This window comes from Lethenteron reissneri, chromosome 11, assembly GCF_015708825.2.
Source record: "Lethenteron reissneri isolate LAM-NWPU_2019-01 chromosome 11, ASM1570882v1, whole genome shotgun sequence".
Classification (NCBI taxonomy): domain Eukaryota; kingdom Metazoa; phylum Chordata; class Hyperoartia; order Petromyzontiformes; family Petromyzontidae; genus Lethenteron; species Lethenteron reissneri.
Window position 1 is genome coordinate 8,171,469 of NC_083789.1, and position 20,229 is coordinate 8,191,697.

The window sequence follows — 20,229 nt, forward strand, 5'->3', positions numbered from 1 at the left end:
GAATATTTACAATATTATTTATACTTGACAAAGTATTGATCGAATTCTGCTCGGTAGCTCACCTTTGGCATAAGACTTTTCGTGGCTGGATTTAACATCAATAACATACATTCCGCTCAACCTGCTTTGAGCTTCGTCAGGTAGCGAATTCGGAAATCGAGTTCTCATCGACAAGGTGATATGAAGGACCATTGCCTGAAACGTCGCCGATTAGCACGGTTGGCTAGGTAAGGTGCGAAATAAGCTCAACATACCTACACAGATACATTGAGTTTTTTGTTTGTTACAATTATTGTGCTCCCAGTTAAACGTGGAACGGAGGGCCCAACATTGGGCCAAGCCATACCTGTCAACCCATACGGTTTAGCCGTTTTCTTGTACAGCGAAATTTAGTTTTCAGGTCCATACGGCTTACAGCCGTTTCAATGCGGACAAATTTTTTGTCCATTTGTGTTTCTCACTTGTGATGGAACTTTGTGGGATGAACGTTGAGATTTAGAAGGGCACGGGATGACCAATACGGTCTGAATTGGTCTGCAATATCGTAGGCACTTAAGGGGGGTTAAGAAATGCCAACGGGTTCAACCATTCACATGCACAGCTCAACGTTGACAATGTATGGGGGGCCTAAGTACATGACACCAACCAAAATAATGACCAAATTACAAATACTGTATTTTGGTATAAAACAATCACGTGGCTGAACACACATAAAAAACCCACACACAACACAAATGTGAATCATAGCATTGGCTATCTAAACACCGACACATTTATCTACTTACGCGATCTAACCCCCCCCCCCCAAATAAAACCCCTCTTATGGATGAACACCGAGTGAATATGGGGTTTGTATTATTTGCGCGAGCGCGCGTGTTGCTATTTGCTTTGCGAGTTTCGTTGTGGGCGAGGGCTGGGCTGGGGCTGGGCTGGGGCTGGGTTCCACCACGCTGGGTGGGGGGGGTTCGGGGGGAGTTCGGGGGGTGGGGGGTTTCGGGGGGGGGGTTTTCGTGGGGAGGGGGTATGAGGGTGGGGGGGTTTCTGGGTGGGGGGTGGTTCGGGGGGGGGGGGTGGGGGGTGGTTCGGGGGGGTTTGGGGGGGTGTGTGGGTGGGGGGTTTGGGGGGGGGTGTGTGGGGGGGGGGGTGTGGGTGGTTGGGTTTCGGGGGGGGTGTGTGGGTGGGGGGGGGTTCGGGAGGGGGGGTTTGGGGGGGGAGTGTGTGGGTGGGGGGGGGTTCGGGAGGGGGGGTTTGGGGGGGGTTTGTGGGGGGTGTGGGTGGGGGTGGTTCGGAGGGTGGGGGTGGTTCGGAGGGTGGGGGTGGTTCGGAGGGTGGGGGGGTGTTTCGGGGGGGTTTCGGGGGTGTGTGGGTGGGGGGGGGGTTTCGGGGGTGTGTGGGTAGGGGGGGGGGTTCGGGGGTGTGTGGGTGGGGATGGGGTTCGGGGGTGTGTGGGTGGGGGGGGGTTTCGGGGGTGTGTGGGTGGGGGGTGTTTCGGGGGTGAGGTGTGTGGGTGGGGGGTGTTTCGGGGGTGTGTGGGTGGGGGGGGTTTCGCGGGCGCATAGCCCGCGAAACGCATCAGCAGCGGCAGCAGCGCCGAGGCCACCCCCGGGGTTGGGGGTGGGGGCTGGGGGGGTTTGGGGGGTGGGGGTCGCGGGGTCCTTCGCCTGCCAACGGCGGCCATTTCAAGCCGCCTCGTAGACGCCGTCAGCCCGCGTGCAGCTCCCCAGCCGCCTGCCTCGCTCGCTCGCTCGCCGGGCGGGAGGCGCCGCACGCTTCATCATTCAGTCGTCGTTGGGGTTTATATTTTGTTTGTAATCCTCGTGAAGCTCTCGCTTGTTGAGCCGTCGCGGTTTGCAGTGACGGGGTGCCGTGCAGAGGGGTGAGTGTTGATCCGTCTCGCGTCGTCGCCACTCACAATTCGTGATTCGGAACGAACTTGTCAACTTTAGTTCGTTCGCTGCGGTGGAGCCGTCAAACTCTCTGGGTAATTCGTTCGCGTGTATTTATTTGGTCATTCGTTCATTCATTCATTCGTTCGCCGGCAACGCAAGGCGTCGATATTAAAGTGTCGGCGAGTGCTGTGAAGGCGAAGTTGTCGAATCGATTTTGGCTCCACATTAATCATCTTATTAATCGTTTTATGCTTCAGCTAACTTATGATTTACGTGAATTGATTTTGGATCCACATTAATCATCTTATTAATCATATTATGCTTCAGCTAACTTATGATTTACGTGAATTGATTTTGGATCCACATTAATCATCTTATTAATCGTATTATGCTTCAGCTAACTTATGATTTACGTGAATTGATTTTGGATCCACATTAATCATCTTATTAATCATATTATGCTTCAGCTAACTTATGATTTACGTGAATTGATTTTGGTTCCACATTAATCATCTTATGCTTTTGCTAACTTATGCTTCAGCTAACTTACTGGTAAGTTAGTTGAAGCATAAGATGATTAATAAGATGATTAATGTGGAGATGATTTATGTGAATCGATTTTGACTCCACATTAATAATCTTTCTAGATTTGAAGCTTTCGTGACTGCAATGATTCATACTCTTAGGTTTTTTTCGGTAAAGTCACGTAGGTAAAAAAAAATAATTACATGACTTTACCGAAAAAAAACTAAGAGTATAAATCATCTTATGCTTCAGCTAACTTAATGGTAAGTTAGTGTGTTAAACGGCTCGTTAAAGTGTCCATGAATTCGATTGAATTATCAATTGTTTATAATCCGAGGCGTGGAGACGAGTTGCCAACTCATTAATTCCCCGTAAATTTTTTAGCAAACGTTATTGTTGTTATAAAATGACGGCGTTGTTAGTGTTCACGCTGATTATATATAAACTTTAAATGTTTGTGTAAGAGCGAGCTGTTGTTGTGTGGTCAGACTGGGTAACACCGGACACACAGAGTTTGTAAATTAATATTATTGGTTATTTCGGTAACACAAACAATCATCATGTTATGATGATTATTGCTTGTGTTGCAATAGAAACGTCGTGAGAATTTTATTGTATTTTTTATTAATTAAATGTTTTATTTTTTATTATTTTATTATTTCCCTTCTACGTGACTTTACCGAAAGAACCAATAATATGAATCCCTGCAGTCACGACAGCTTTAAATCGAAAGTTTGTAAATTATTACACGTAATTACTTTATGACCCTTTAGTCAATCTACCGTTTAAAGGGTCTCCCTCTGGTTACTTGGGCGTCGGTGAAGGTGGTGGTTGGGGTGGGGTTAAGATAACTCATTCTAGATTTGAAGTTTTCGTGACTGCAAGGATTCATACTCTAAGGTTTTTTCGGTAAAGTCACGTAGTTAAAAATAAATAATAAGAATAAATAATGATAATAATAGAAATAATATAAATGTTTTTTTATTATAATATATATTTTTTTCTTTTTCATTTTTTATTAATATTTATTTTTAACTACGTGACTTTACCGAAAAAACCTAAGAGTATAACAACTCATGTTAGTCGTCTCGATTACAATTCATGTCGACGTCTTTACAACACCTTCATATCGTACACTGTGTACATATCCACACGCTGAAATGCACATATGATACTTATAGTGCATACATATATGCCTTACGAGTTTTTAGCTCTAATAACAGATGCATGAGTGGTAGGTGATATGAGACACCGGTCATAACCCTCCCCCATCCCATCCACTCTTCACACTGACCAACGTGGTGAAGCAAGGTAAACATTGACCCTCCGCCCCCCCACGATCTACATGGCGTGGGGAAACTTCATGCATTTGGGGGATTGAGAATGGTCGGAATGTAGTTGTGTTACTTTGTACGATACATCCACTGTGTACTGTATTGTCACGTTGAGCTCAAAGAGGAACTGTTGTGGGCTAGTGTCGACACGAGTGCCCACTGGGTTCCGCTTTAGTCCCAATGAATTTGGCGATTGGTGAGCGGATGGTTTATACAGTACTTGTACAGGGTGATACAGATGCATTGCGACCCCCCCCCCCCCCCCCAATTAATTGACCCCTTCCACTTTTTTCGTTTGAACATTCATTTATGGCTTAAATAAACATAAAACAAATGTTGTATTAAGTCTTAGAGAATTTAAATGGGGGTTACAAGGCATATGGATCACCCTATACAATATAAGTCATGTATCAGCGCATTGAGAAGAGAGATTCCACGAGAGATCTAGGAAAAACACAAGCACATGGGTGCGAAATACACAAAGGAATATTACGTTTTATATATTGCAATTTGGCAGGGCAGTGTACTTAGAATTATTCTTGGAATGCATTAAAAGTGCCCACTCAATTAGTCTTGGTGTGGAGTGTTAAGCCGTTGGGGCGGTGTTACGTCGTTTGCTTCCTGCTATAGCGCCGTCTTGTTGCTGAGAGGTTGATGTGTCGATTAGCGGCGTGAAAGTTTGTAATGCGCTTGACACTGCGTGGGAATTCGGAAAGTTAGCTTCACTGTGCATTGCAGTTGAAATACGATTATATCTCTTGAGACCAATTTTCATTAGCCTGAGCGCATTATGCAAGTTGGTAGAGTAATCGGATAGACATTATCTTGACACGTTTCATCTACCATATTCTCAGAAATTATTGTATTGCGATACAAAACATTAATACATCTAAAACTAAAGGTAATACAGTCACTGCACTTTGATTGGCTAGGTCACAATGAAGTATCTGATTTTTCCCAATTCATAAGTTTTAAAAAGTAAAAAAGTCACCAGGGTATGATTCCAGGTCATGGATAACATTGTTGGCGAGTGATATCTGAACCGGTGCTGAGCCCCTAACTTTCGATCTGTAATAGCCAAAGTGGTGAAGTATGGTCAAACAATCCTGACACTGCGACGAGATTCCGTGTTAAATTGGCAAAGGGTTGTAGAAAGACAACCTAAATGGGGCACTGCCTTGATGTTTGTGAATAATTCTGAGAGCCTTGGAGATCTGAGGAGCTATATTGGATAGGGACACCCATACCAATCAAGTATTCAGTTAGAGGCGAGACAAAATGTGTTCACTTCACCAACTAGCACTGACCAGCTTGGTTAAATGTGTAACAAAAAATATATTCTATTGCAGGATCGTTAGAGATTGAAACGGCTTTTATTATCAGCCATGGTTTGCTCATGGCTGATGATGATCATGGTTGACGATATAGAAATGACTCTTAACATTTTCTGACTCGCGTACATGTGTGACTTTAAGTAGTAGGCAGGGCTGCATGAAGGAGTGAGCGGCACATGGAGAGCGTAAATGGATGACTCATCGGGAGAGTCGGAGAGCAGCGACCTGCAACAAGGCGCCCCACCTCCTCGAGATGGCCGCCGGCACACGAGGCGCCACCCGGGTGCCGGAGATGGCATCGCCCGCAAGATCAACACCCTCGCCAGCACCTTGCAGGTTTTCTAAACGGCGAACGATCCATCGATTAATTTCCACTCGCAACATGCATCGAATTGTGCATGTTAAACCCGAAATTTTAAATTTATGCAAATTATACAAATGTTAAGGGAAAATGAGATCGAACATACAAGATAACAAATTGATCTTTGAATGGAGGTGGCTCAGGTCAGACCGCTGAGCTGATAAAGTTGGGTTCAAATCAGAGGTCGCAAACTGGTTTTGATTCCTTACCCGTACCCGGCCGCACCAGGGTCGCAAACGGGTACCCGGCCGGGTACGGGTTACCCGTACCCTACCCGATACCCGGCCGGGTACAGGTAGCCGGGTATCGGGTACCCGGTTGCGACCTCTGGTTCAAATCCAGGCCATGTCCAAGGCTAAATTGCTGCTGAATTGAAAATAGCAAGTAGGAAAGTGCTGCCCCCTAGTGTCATTTGAAATGTTTTTTCCTTCCGTGCAGAACTTTTCTTAATAAGGCGTTATTCCACTGCTCTGTGAGGGTTCCGCAAGCCTTTTTCCTCTAATGATGATGCTGATGGTACAATTGGGAAAAATATGTAAACATTTATATATATATATAACAAAAATCAAGTGGTGGGTGAATTCTTACATGCCTGTGTTCTACCATCAGTTCTATATTAGGCCACCGTAAACTTTGCATATAATATACTCCATTAACAATTAATGACTTGAGGTTGATGAGTTAAAGCTCATTTGAAAGTTGTTGGGGAATTGGAGAGAGACACTTTTGACCTATCGTGTAAAGAGAAATTTTTTAAAAATAAAATCACAGGCAAGCTTCATATATTAAAATACTGTTCTTGCTTGAGTTATGCTTCTTTGTATAGATCAGTTATGGATTTACTTTTTATCATTACACTAATTAGCTTTTAAAACAAAAACATAAACATTGTATGAAGATTTTATTCGGTGTTTTGATTATGACAGGATTTAATATTTTAGTAAATAACTTCAGCAAATTTCTGCTTTTTAGGATACAAATCGTAATCTTCGAAGTGTGGACAGCCTGCTGGGCCAATACAGGGACTACACAGGCGACCAAACAGAAGCCATGTCTAGAGTGAGTTTACATTCGCTCCCAACTCTTTGCTCAAACAGTTTATTAAAAAGGTATGTCTTGTCATATCTTTTATTAATGAACATTTTATTGTGAATACTTGCATCCACACCCACACGTATGATGTTGTGTTCCAACATTTAGTTGCGTGACAATCTAGAAGAGTCATTGGAGGATCTGAGAAGCCAGAGACTGAGTCGGAGTGCAGGAGTACGGGGGGCATCTACACTGCATTCTCTTCATGCGAGTGATCTGGATGACACCAACAGCAGGGGTAAAAGACCTGCAATATTCATTATTGCGTTGAAATACATCTATTTCATTGACCTATACTCACTTCGTCATCAGCCTTGGTCAGTCCAATGCTGGATGAAGACCTCTACAAGCTGCTGCCATCTCTCATGATCTTGCGATGTAATAATCCAACAAGCACATGTACACGAGCTGATTTCATTGGTTCATCTCCTCTTGTTCTGGATGTTTTCCGTTCCTTGACTGCCACTCTCATTATTCTTGACCATCTGCCATCTCTTCGAGTGACATGTTTTGCCGAAGCCCACTTACTTTTCTTTTCTTGAAAGTTCTTGAAAGTTTCAATGTTGTCGTTTACATGTGTATATCCTCTAATATTTATGTTCTGCTTTCTGTTTATCAATGTAAGTTCAAGCATGCATCCATGCTTTTTTGTGTACTAAATCCTATTTCAGAGCAGGTATTATGCATCGATAAAAAAAAGCCTCACTGTTTATGTAAATATTTATAATGTTCTTCAGAAGGCCGGCAGTATCGGCCCACCTCGCCACTCAGGAATTATGGTAGTCCCACACGGCACAGGAGATCAAGATCTGTCGTGCGGTTTGCAGATGAGGCCATCCCTCGAAGCCAGGTGTGTGCTTTGGCTTCCACTCATTGAGGCTAATACATCCTTTTTTGGGTTTCTACTGTGTGTGTCTGCAGTTGTGGTGTATGTGTTTGATGTGTTTTGATGTGTTTTTGGGTTGTACCACATGTTGCTGGCACGATATCCGACGTTTCACTCCCAAGTGCTCGGAGCTTCTTGCCGAACAACATGCAGTACAACTCAAACACATCGGAGAGCATGTTTAGGGCATTTAATTTCGTTTCTATTGATATCATAATTGCACGCAGAAAAACGAAAAAAAAATGATTGGTGCCATACATTGAAATGTTTAATGGTAAAAATCCTGCCCTGCACGCGCGTCTTTGTTTTAAAGTACTATGCGGTAACTGATAAGCCCTGCCTCTTGTTGTTTTATTATGGCTGACGCTGACCAATCACATTTGAATCCACTGTGCAGTTTGAACGTTCAACCTCTACTTAAGTTGACCTGGATTTGATTATCAATTCCATACTTTAGTAATTGATGGTTTATTATGAAAATAATTATAACAAAAAAGTAGAATATATTAAGAACATAAACTTGTTTGAAATATGTAAACTCATCTTTCGTCTCATTTTGTTATTTCTCATTTAGTTGCACAGAGTACACCAGTCTTTACGAGATCTCACGAGCGACCAAATGCGGATTGGTGATGATTTGGACAGGGAAATAGATCGCCGAAACAGGTACAGATTTTTTGACAAATGATAACTATTTCTGATTAAATTTTTGCAAGGTAATTTATTATGGTACTACTGCGTAGCTTTTCGCGGTTGTGCTATATAGCTCTCTGATGTGTTTTTGGGTTGTACCGTGTGTTACACGGCACGATAACAGACTTTACTCCGTGTGCTGGAAGGTTCTTTAGAAACTGGGGAACTGAAATAAACTGAATTTTATTTGATACCTGACGAAGCTCCCAGCTCGAGGAGCGAAATGTCAGACGTGCGCAATAACTCGCACGTCTAACACAACTCGAAAGGACCCCAGAGAGCTATTTATTTAGCTATTTATTATGGCGTTATAAAACCAATGTGCAATGTATTTTCAGACCACTTGCACAAGATGGGAACACAACACTGAAGGTGAATTTTTGGGTCACATTTCACACTGATTTTATTTTCCTGTGCGTGAACCCCCTTTTTCAGGGTAGAGGTTGATACCAGGCGAGCTATGCAGGACCTTTCGGAGAGCCTTCATGATTCAAGGAGCAGAGATGGTGTATGTTCTGTCAATCATGTATCCACTTAAACAATGTAGATACTTTAATTCAAGTCTTTAGTAACTTAATATGTGTAAATGCACATTTGTGTGTAATTGTGCACACGGTGGTTAAATATAGACAAACTAAATTTACTGAATACTGTCATTTTGCTTTCATGCTGCAACAGGGAGCTGTGTAAGTATACTACACATTTGAGTTTCTGATAATTCAACATGAAAATGTAACACTTGACACTTTTTTAGATCATTTAACGGTTTAGTTATATTTTTGGCATGCCCCGTATGTAAACTTGTACTTGGGTTAATTGGTAGATAGTGTGGTATTTGTTTGGTGAAATGCTCACTTTGTTACCTCGTGGGAATTTGCAGAGCTCCGATCGTGTGGAACGCCGGCTCCAGGAGATGGAACGGGAGATGCGAATAGAGAGGGAGATGATGGAGCGCAAGCAGGACCAAATTGGGCAATTGTCATCAAGTCTACAGGAGGCATGGATTTACCTTAAGTCGTTTATTGTAAACCCATTTCAGACTGTATTTTGAAATAATCCTGTGCTGCTGCGCTGGACAAGTTAATGCATTTGTATTAGGAATAAATATGTTAACACAGTAATGCACGTTCCCAAGTTTTTGTGCATATGTACATTACTGTAATGAAAATGTAAAATATCTTGTGCTGTGCTGGCTGGCAGGTACTCTTAAAAAAAGAAGCCAAATCTGAAGCCGAGTCGCTATTGAAGACCAAGATGCTCAAGACTGAGTCTGAAAAACTTCAAGTAAGCATATGGCTCTTTGAATCCTAAATCAATCTTATGAGGAATGTTATATTGTCGACGTAGTGTTTTTAACATTTGCAATGTATCTCTCTAAAGCTTGAGCAAGACCTTGAGCGGTTGCGTCGCAAGTTGGATCAGTCGGAGGGTGGCCGAGATGCCCTCTTCCAACAGGTTTGTTTGATGATGCAATAGAATTCAGTTTGGCTTTATATTCAGAGTAATAAATGAAGAGCCCCAACATGTTTACCTGAACTAATACTCTTGTAAAGAAACCGTTTTGTACTTGAAAAACAAGATAAATGTTATCTTTAAAAACAGTGCCGTAAGAATGTGGAAGTTTTATTATCTTGCGTCGGCGGTTGTGCCTTGCCTGGCTTCAGATTGATGAGCTGCGCTTGCAGCTGCGACGAGCCGAGGAGGAGAGGGCAGGGTTGCAGCACCAGATTTCCCAAGTGTCCTTGCAAAAGGTTCGCCGAACCGAAGAGGAAGACACGAGCTCGCTCCGGGCTGGTAATTCCTTTTTTGTCTCCACTTGAGCAATGGGCTCCGAGAGGAAATTTCCATATGGTGGCTTTGTTCATGAATGTCTTTTGCCCATATGTGAAATGTGCTTTTTAATTGGTCAATTTATATACTAAGAGCTGTGCGTGCATATGATTGTAGAATGCACCTCCTAACAGGCTATATTTTTGAATTATTCTTTGTGTTGGATATCCAAGTGGAGAGGGAGAAAAAGGATCTGGAGCGACAAGTTTTGGAACTGAAAGCACAACTTAATCGCAGTGCTGTACTCACTGAGATGGATGAATTAAAACATACTCTGCAGAAGAAAGAGAAAGAGATTGCAAAGCTCACGGCTCATGTAGAGGTAAATTACTCTGGTTCAGTAAAAAAAAAGTCATGTACTTTGATATGATATATGATTAAACTGGTTGTAATGTCTACATTAAAGTTCTCATGCAACTTAGTGTAGGTTGATGTGTGCAAATTTACTTGTCAATGTAAGAGCTTTCCAAGTTTAATATATCTAAATATGTGTTGGCTCGTACAATTTTTTATTTTACAACTTAACAGAACAATTTATATTAAAATTTACAATCCTGAGTTATATTACATTGTACGCTTTGGCAGCTGCTGTCGGCCGATGTGGACAAGCGCGAGAGACACACTCTGCGCATGCTGGAGCAGCTGAAGCAGCTGCAAGGCCAGTACGAGGTGTGCGAACGCGAGAGGCGGCGGGCTGAGGTTCATGCTGAGGAATTGTCCCGGGACATCGAGGGCCATCAGGTGCAGCTTCGCCAGACGGACCAACAGCTGTCCGAGGCGGAGCGGCGTCGTGACGAGCTGAGGCAGAAAGCGCAGGAGTCTCTGCGCCAGTGGAAGGGAAAGTGCCGGTCTTTGGAGCGCGAGCTGGACAAGCAGAAGGAGGTTGTGACACGCGCCACAGAAAAGGGCGGGCAGCTGGAGAAGGAAAGTGAAGCCCTTCGCTCGCAGTTGGTGACCGGGTCGCAGAGAGTGGACGGACTCAAGCGGGAGCTGGACGATGTGCTGGCCAAACGAGCCCAGCAGGAGGAAATCATCCGCCGCAAGGTGATTGGTCAGCTATGAGACATGTTGTGTGCGTGATGAACATAACTAATCGGCTAAAATTGCGATGATTACATTCCTCTGAACATTGTTAAAAACCTGTTTCTTGTTGCATGTTTTCTTTCACTTGCACAGTGCACATGAAAGAAGGTAGATCTGAATCATTTCATAAGAACCCATTAGACCAGGATTCTCTTTCAATGAAGACCTGGCTTGAAATTAATATTACAAAACGCCAAACAAATCTATAAAGAAAAACACAAAACCACCATTTGACAAAGTTTAAATTATTTATGCTGCATCCTGGTTTTGGAGATTCCGCCATGGAGTGTAATGGTTGTTACACTGGATTTGCAACCCAAAGGCAGTTGGTTTGATCTCCCATCTGGGTACACCACAGTCCATCAGCAGATGGAGTAAAGTGTGGTGGCCAGCATGGAAGAGTAGACAAAATATCCCTCGAGAGGGGCTGTCTAGAGCTCCCACTATTGGAGAGACCCTTCTGTCAGCAGTGCCATGAGTAAGGAATTGCAGGGTTGCACCTGTACCTGTTACATTATATTCTGGTTTTGAGGACTCTGACCTGGGAGAGCTTCGCCTACTGCGTTCGGAATTGGAGCGCGAGCTGGGCGATTCTCGTGAGCGGACGGAGAGGCTGGACGTGGAGACACAGCGCCGAGGCTTGCAGGCAGAGCAGCTCCGGGAGGAGAATCGGCGTCTGGAGGAGGAGGTTGCTGTGCTGAGCTCACAGCACGAGCGCGACCGCCAGACCTCGCTGCAGCTGCAGAAGGAGCTCCGCGATCAGGGCTTGCAGCGAGCAGAGATTGCAACCAGGTGAGAAAACCGCCTTTTGAAAGCATTTCTGGAAGATTTCGGGATGGCGAGACATTGAACTCGTCGTGAAATATGCTTTAATATGGATTTTGTCCGACACCCACTGTTATGGTTTCAAATTGATATGGCATGAAATGGTCTTCACATTAAACTGTGTTAACATTTGAGAATTGGCATTGCTTTTTTTCTTTCTGAAGGCATTAAACACAAGTGATATAACCTTTAGTGACATCCACCTGATTTTGCGGTTGAAAGCAATAATACCTGATAAAATACATTTTATTGCTTGTGAATTCTACGTTGTTTTCAGTCAGGCGTGGGGAACCTATGGCCCATGGGCCAGATACAGCATGTAGCTGCACGTCATATAGCCTGTCGCTTTGAGCGCTATTTATTCATCAATGCAAGTATCTTGGCTGCACTAATTGGGTACGAGAAGGGAATATTTTGGACTTGGCAACGATGTATTTTACATTGCATAATTGTGAGAAAACAGCTTGCTTAGATCTTCATTCACCAGTGAATTGATTGTGGCTGATGATCAACACCGCATTTATACGTTTTGTCACTTCTAAGTTTAGTCACTTACATCACTGCAAGGGCCTCCAGCAGTGACAGCAGTGACTGGGGGTTAACATGTGGTAAATGGATACAAATATTGCGAATTCCTATTCAGCCTTCGATAAGGAAACGGTTTCCGACCCAATGCTCTAGGTTGACTGAGGAGGAACGTCTGGGCAAGGAGCTTCGCACACGGCTGGTGGAGTCTCGGGAGGAGACTGCAAAAGCGCAGGCTGAGGTCACGCAGCTTGAGCGCCAACTTGCACTGGAGAGAGACGCGCATCACCGTGAGGCTGAGGAGCTGAGGATTGAGGCACAAGTGGCTGCCACCCAGCATGAGGCCAGCACCCAGAAGGCAGCGCATGCCTACAGGCAGGAGCTTGCCCAGCTGGAAAACCACATCGAGAGCCTCAAGGTGCACATTTATCATCTGTCAAGCGCAGCGCCTGTTAGAAATGCCTCTCTTTGTCTATTAACACTTTTTTTTCTCCATTATAATGCTACAAAGTATCAGTTTGCTTTGGGAATCCCACTGTCTGCGTTTTACAATTTGACTTGATGCCGAACATGCTGACCAACCACAAGGCTACTACTCGGTCAGGCCAGATTTTTACGTCAGCGCTGCAGCCGTTTGTCTTTTTGTGTGTCAGTCATTTTTCAATAACGTATTTCTTTCATCTCAGGCAGAGCTAGTGGGGGAAAAGAGTTCCGCCAAGTCTGTGCGCGCACGGATGGACAAGATGAAGGTGGAGTGCGACCGTCTGACCTCGGAGCTCGGCCAGCGTGAGGAAGAGCTTTCTCGTTTTCGTCGCAAATACCAGACTGTGCGCCAGGACCTGGAGAAGAAGGTCCGTTTCATGCCTGTGTTTAATGCAGACATTTATTGTGAATACGTGTTTTCAATTTGTCTGGAATGGCAGCCATTGAATGGCGACATGTATTAAAATGAACCGACAAAGCGCAAAACTGTTGCTGCGTTGTCTGTGATTAATGTGTTATGTCCCTGCGCGCCAGCTCCATTCTCTCGTTGGTGTCTTGACGCCGGTGTGGATTGGGGGGGGGATTGCTTGTGTGTGCGCATGTGTGATCTGTGCGTGCGTGCCAATTTTGCTCGGCAGAGCGAGCTGGCGGCCAGCCGTGGGGAGCGTGAGCAGCAGCTGGAGGAGGAGACGTGCCGTCTGGGCGAGCGGGTTGCCGGATTGGAGACCGAACTCGAGTCCGTCCTGGGTGCTGTCGGCAAAGAGATTGTGGCCCTTTGTGAAATCGTCTCCAAGGACGCTGCTAAGGTTAAACAAAACAAATGAAAACAAAATAAACTAAAAAAAAACATGAGCGTATTATATATAGAGACGGAGGAGATAACTCGACTTGCAATCCAAAGCTCAGCAGAATCCATTCAATCTCATAGTGCGGCAGTTGGAACGGTGGGCAGGTTTCTTAAATCCCCCACCCAGCAGTATAATTCGGTTCACTGCAGGTATTCGATTAGGACGTTACATGTGGCGAGGTATTTACATCTCTTCTAAGACATTTGGCTAGAGTAGAAGAGCAGGCCAAATACGATCCAGAGGTGCTCTCTCAAATTCTTGCGAGTGGAGGCTCTTCTCCCAGCAGTGGTGTGAGCAAGTAACCACAGGGCCTACACCTTCTTACATTGAATAGATATGGCATCATTGTCATATTGCACACATGTTGTTTGATACAATTTGAAATGTTAAATCTGTAAACACGTCCCATTTTTAGATAGTTGAATTGTAACTTTTGAGGATCAATCATAAGATGGTCTTATTTGTTTTATTTATGCACGCAGGTATTGGCAAAACATGATGAACTACCAAGAGACCCCCATAGGTGGTCAGCAGAAATGAAGGTGAGTCGTGTTGTATTACCAATGTTTGTACTTATGTTACGACTTGTACTTGTGGGTTCCTTTGGTTGTAACGGTTTATATTGCAATTAAAACAGTACTTAAGATTACTCCCATGCCACTCTCCCATCAGTTAAATTTCATTACGTCATATACGTACTTACCAAAGTCGCTGCTCATACGGCTTTTTGTGGGCGTAGGCCAAGCTGCAGTGGGTGCGGGAAGAGCTGACGGAACACATGGAAAAGGAGCAGCGTCTCCGGCGGCAGTTCCAGCAAGTGCGTGAGCAGCTGAGGGGGGCGGCCCAGGGTAAAGATTCCGAGCGGCAGCTCTACATGGAGCAGCTCACCAAGCAAGAGAAATTGCTCGCCGAGATCCACCGAGAGAAAAGAGGTACGGGGGGGGCGGCAGGTGTTAATAAACAGATTATGCCAGCGCACGTTGTCCCGGCACCTTGCGTTCAAAATTTATCGCCAGTTTTTCGCCTCCCACCCTCCCGAAAATGGATGTAATGTGGTTATAATGCTCTTAAAACACCCTGTCTTGCACATCTGTAGGATAACGTTTTTGACAGTAGGTGGTTGAGAGTCTTATGGTGCAACTTAGGCCATTCGTTTTCTCACACTCATTTTATCAAACCTGCAACAAATAATAACTGCAGTACTTTATGTGATTCTGTCCATCAAATAAGTGAAGTGTGCAAATTCCTCTTTTAAGATCTATTGGAGAAAAACAGAAAAAGGGATGAAGAAGTCCGTGTTCTACAGGTGATTGTCAAGATTTACTTTAACTTATAACAGATACAATTAATTTAATATGCACAACACTTTAGCACAAGTTATCTGACCATTGTATTCTGTCGTATTCACAGGATCGAATAGCAGATCTGGAAATCGTGAGTACTTTTATCACAACTTATAAAAACATCTGCCATATTTGAAAGACGTTTAAAATGATCTGCTTTCAAATTATGCCTTTCTGTTTGTTTCTTGTCAAATATCTTTTTTTTATCAGAGTACACGGGTAGCATTGGATCACTTGGAGTCTGTTCCAGAGAAACTGGAAGTTCTTGAGGGACTCAAGGACTTGGAAGTATGTGATTGACTTTTGGAGTGTTGTGTTAGAATAGATCATTCAGTCTTATGCCCTGAATTGAGCAGGCTTTCTCACCGTATATGTTTGTTCAACCAGGAATCTCACCAAGAGCAGAACAGAATTCAGGAGCGATACTCCAAGTATCGAGAGTCTCTGGGTTTTCTGCAGCACCAGTTGGATGAGTCAAAACGCAAGGTCGAAGAGTACCGGGTACCGACTAACCGCTGCACGTCTGCTTAGCTAACTGCCTGCTCTTCCTATTTTATTTTAAGCTACAGGAAATGTTTACATCATTTTACATACATAATATGCTATGGGCATATCGCTATTGGCCGAAAATACTAATATTTGTTTTACATTATCAATCTTTATTTTTTTAAAGCTTGGACGATTACAAACTATAGTAATTATGGAAGCAATGAATAGTTGACTCGGCGTGAGTTTAGATCGGTAGCTTTGTTCCCTCCCCCCTTGGTTCTGCAGGAACAGGAATTTGATGCATCCCTCCGCGCATCAAGGACTGTCGGCACTGTCCTCTTTGCACGAGGGGGGAAGCTTTCTGAGCAGCTCGGCTCTGACAGACTACGCAGGTTGTGCTCTTGGCAACTGACCTTGTTTTCGCATGCAATCTTTCAGCTTGTTACGTGAATTGTTTGTTTCATGGCCAAGCGGTAGCACGTTTGCCTCTTGTTCCAGAGGTTCACGGTTCGAGCAGGTGTACTAATACGTCGGCTGTATTAACCAAAGATACGTGCTTTTTCACAAGCGCTAGGTGCTTTGTGCCAGTATCACAGTCCAAATTTGCAACATTTTAAAGATCCCTGAAAATGATCTAAATTAGTAAAACCACAGCAGCACTGCCCACTACTGGTCGACGGCATCCACCTGAAACAATGCCTTCGTGCTCTAAGAATGAAGCAAATACGAAATGTAGTAATTGTTATAATTATCGATCGTGATTTATTTTCAAACAGAATGCTGCTCATGGAAGAAAAGATATTTATTGGGGAAGGCATGCATATTAGGTTTAATCCTGATTGCGTGCAAAATTTTGATTTGTCTAGAAAAACCGCAATGCAACGGAGCAGTGCTCATTTGTAACACATCACCTGCGTTTTTGTACAGGTGGCCAAGAAAGGAAGCCGTCACCGGATTTGAAATTGTCGCCACTTAAAGAAAAACAACCTTCGAAGCAAAAAGTCCGGAAGAAATGAAATAATGCTCGAAGCACTTATATTTTTATTGTCACGTTTGTGTCAAACTTATGATTATACAGTATTTTGTATTCAAACTTCTATTTTTATAATGAAAAAAAGTGTAAATATGTGAATCCATGAAACATAGATGTGTGGGTTGTGCAAGTAATTTAAAGCGATCCCGTTTTGTAAGAGACTCGTGTCTGCATACAGTACGTGCACAGCCAGATATGCCAGGCGGGGAGGCACAGCATACAAATAAGCTGCACGTCTTTGTTGCATCCACATCTGCCGGGCCATGAACAATTATCTCCTGGAGGCGTTTTTGCTACAAACACAAGCAAGGGTGAAATGAACCCTCAGCGTATTTACTTGAACTTTCCTGATAAATGCGTGTGCTGTACACATTGCTAGATTAATGAGCTAACAATGGGTTTGTGGGTTGGCTGTGTTGGCTTGAATTTACTTCACGCAAAAAAATCTACCATTACAATGAAACGTGGCAAATTAATCGGTATCCATGAGAACGCCATTATGTCAATAACAGGTGCTAAAAAGTTTTTCATTTTTATGATCCTGCTGTACAGAAATTATTTGTATAATACAATGCGGATGTGTGGGGAAAAAAATCATTGTTTACACAGCGCAGTATGTGTAGACTACATTTTTGTCAAAACATAGAGGATATTCTACAATGTACCTCAAAATAAATGTAATCATGTAACAACACAACTGTAATTTGGATTTCCAGGGTACAGCGCATACTTTTGTTATCAGAGTTTTTCACCATGGACAAAAGTTTTGAATTGGTGTATCAACTCTTGTGAAAATATTGCAATCAAAGTAACAATTACGCAACCTGTAACGCGCGCAAATGAACAAAAGTTAGAAGGCAACTCGTGGGTGCATTATAGTGAAATTAATCAATATTTACATGAGCTTAATGCTGCCTTAAATAAACCAGAGCATCCATTTTTATAAATATTTAGATATGCACATGTGGCATTAGCTAAATTACAATTTCACAACATTTTCCCGTGTTCCAATGTCATTGATGTAAACAACTTAAGCGAAAATGACATGAATCACATGATCTTTACCACTCCGGATGACAGGCACTTTTTACTTAATTAACCAATTATAATTTACATTATTTCTATGCAGTCGCGTGCCTCTGGAGCCCTATTGTAATTTCAAAAACCTGTTAATTGGAATGTGCGCATGAGCGGGCATTACAGACAAGCTTTTAAGTGATGCATTCATAAGTTGCACCAAAAGGTTAGCAGCAATTGTAATTCTTGCGAATTATGATTTTGGAAAGTTAGTGATGTGCTGTTATTGTGATGATGATTACTGGTCCCGGTGTTCCTGCTGTGTTTTTTTTTTAAATCACGTTTGCTGTGAATGGATGAGTGCTTTCAAAATTAAGTGTTTTTTTTGTTTGTTAAATCGATTGTGTTATTTATATGACCCTGATTTTTTACAATACAAATTTTGTAAAATGTTCATTTGTTGAAAATATTTATTGAAGTGTTGAAAGAAAACGTTTGTGCATGTCAGGTTTTGGCATTTGACCTGTGTGCAATGCAGTATGTAATAAAACATGTCTGATGAGTTAGATTTTTCCCGTTTACTCCAGATAATAACATAAGTGTGTTTATAAGTTATTCATTTAACATGGAATGCACTCACAAATCTAAACGACCCTCCACTAGAGGGTGATATTGTATAGTATAGTACTGTTTTGAAAAACATGAACTACATTGTATTTTCTGTGGCCATTTCGAAATATTTCAAGGCGCATTATATAACGGATTTTTTTTGGGGAATTTAATTTAATGGTATATCCTTAATGATAATGCGGCGATTATATAATTACATGGAAATTAACAAAAACATTTCTAAAATATCTCCGTAGTAATGTTGGGATGCTTTTGTAAAGTAATGCAAACCATCGTATGCCACTTGTGCAGTGAGTATTATTCGTCTTGGATGCGGATTATTTTCTTCTTCCATTGCTGGCCCTTTTATGAAAGCGATAAGAGAAATGACAGCTACAATAAAACATCTTTTTTCATGTTTTCTCCCCCAATATCACAAAACCAAACAAGCAAGCCCAGCTGATTTACAATTTTGCACCACGTTTGTTTACGGAATATAGAGGTGGTGATATGGTATGCGCGTGTGAAAAAAAAATACATTTAGTTCTGGTTTTGACACTTCAGTTATCCGGGACTTCAGGGGAAGCACCTTTGCAAATGCGATCACTGCAGAGGACTCTTAATACGTGTTTGAAATTACATTTAAATTATTAAATCAATCTTTCACTCGGTTTATACAACTGTTCTGGAGTCAGGGGTGAGCGATGTGTAATGTGATTGCTCATTTGAGAGGTCACAGTATGCAGTGTTGGTACTCGGGTGACGGCCAACAATGACCGACAAGTCCACCTTTGGTTTATGTAAATGATGAAGGGTAATGACCTAATGTTATCCCAGTGAGAAGTAATTGGCACGGGAGGTTTGAACAATCAGCAAGACGGCTAACGGTGACAGCCGCTTCTGCGTTTTGTCTACAATTATCTTGCTGGCTATGAAATATTTAATGCACCAAAGCTCTTGGGTATATAATTGAGTTTCTCCATGGGGATGTTCTTTTCTGTTTACAACCTATAGCCTAATTGCATGTATCTCTGGGTTTCCAGAGTTTTCTCAAACAAAAAAACACATTTGCTTGTTAAAAAGTCACCAAGCCATTATTGGGACGCCCACTAATAAAAAACAAACTGGTCTATCTACTGTTAGATGAAGACGTCCCCAAGCTGTCTCTATCACTTCTATCATGTAACCTACCACAAACGTGCACACGAGATAATTTCATTGCTCCGTGATATTACATTCCTTGGCTGCTGCTCAGTTATTCTTCACTTATTGCCCATCTTCCCTTCTCGCCATGTGTCTGGCCTGAGCCAACTTCCATTTCTTAACAGTTTGAATTATTTCATTCACACCGCATGTGTTCTTCTTTGTGCCTCTCAATGTAATTACAAGCATGCTTCTTCGCACACTTTTCAATTTTCGTTCCAATTTTTGGTTCATGACTTACGTGTCAGTAGGTAGTATGCACGGATCTGATTTTGTTTTTGAATAACCAATATTACATTTCGGAGTGTATGATGGAGCTAAATAATCTCGAGCGGTGGTATTGAAGTACACTATATCGCGCGCTTTCATTTGCGCTTCTGCGGCCGTCTGGACCGCTCTTCTGATTTTTGGAAGCCACTAGATCTAGATTGAAAACTCATTTCTTGAGAACCACCTCCGATTAGCACGTTTGGTTACGCGAAATACATAAAACATACACACCTTCTTGGTTCTTTCGGTAAAGTCACGTAGAAGGTAAATAATAAAATTATAAAAATAAAATAATTCTCACGACGTTTCGGCCACAACGCAAGCAGCCGTCCTCAGGTGACGAACAGGTCTGTCGGGAAGACAGCGTCTGAATGAAACACCCCAGGCTTGGAGCGTATATTTAAGCTGGGTTGGAGGGGGACGAGCGCATTAGAGTCGCGGCATCTCTTCGTTTCTGAGACGAAAGCTGAATTTGGGTAAGTTCACAGCGGGGGTTTATTTTCCAGTGTCGGTCAACCGCGCGAGCAATTGGGGTTTAAGGTAAAGGTGCGGCCCTG

The 20,229-nt window shown here is 42.9% G+C and overlaps 1 protein-coding gene across 4 annotated transcripts; it reads left to right on the forward strand.

Moving 5' to 3' along the window:
- The first annotated feature begins 1,680 nt into the window (after nucleotides 1-1,680).
- Nucleotides 1,681-18,158, forward strand: CEP128 (centrosomal protein 128). 4 transcript variants are annotated; one of them, XM_061550002.1, is made up of 25 exons: nucleotides 1,681-1,876; nucleotides 5,227-5,418; nucleotides 6,416-6,502; nucleotides 6,644-6,773; nucleotides 7,273-7,385; nucleotides 7,996-8,087; nucleotides 8,453-8,486; nucleotides 8,995-9,111; nucleotides 9,315-9,398; nucleotides 9,495-9,569; nucleotides 9,779-9,908; nucleotides 10,118-10,266; nucleotides 10,530-10,988; nucleotides 11,560-11,819; nucleotides 12,534-12,795; nucleotides 13,064-13,228; nucleotides 13,499-13,666; nucleotides 14,191-14,250; nucleotides 14,448-14,640; nucleotides 14,965-15,014; nucleotides 15,119-15,142; nucleotides 15,262-15,339; nucleotides 15,439-15,552; nucleotides 15,826-15,932; nucleotides 16,468-18,158. In XM_061550002.1, exons 2-25 carry the CDS (start codon nucleotides 5,272-5,274, stop codon nucleotides 16,514-16,516), a joined length of 3,147 nt encoding a protein of 1,048 aa, XP_061405986.1. In that variant the 5' UTR covers nucleotides 1,681-1,876; nucleotides 5,227-5,271; the 3' UTR covers nucleotides 16,517-18,158. The 4 variants fall into 4 exon arrangements, with proteins under 4 accessions (XP_061405986.1, XP_061405985.1, XP_061405984.1 ...); XM_061550001.1 differs by lacking the exon at nucleotides 8,453-8,486 and adding an exon at nucleotides 8,550-8,622 and having other exon boundaries at nucleotides 15,439-15,537; XM_061550000.1 differs by lacking the exon at nucleotides 8,453-8,486 and adding an exon at nucleotides 8,550-8,622 and having other exon boundaries at nucleotides 7,276-7,385.
- The last annotated feature ends 2,071 nt before the right edge of the window (nucleotides 18,159-20,229 follow it).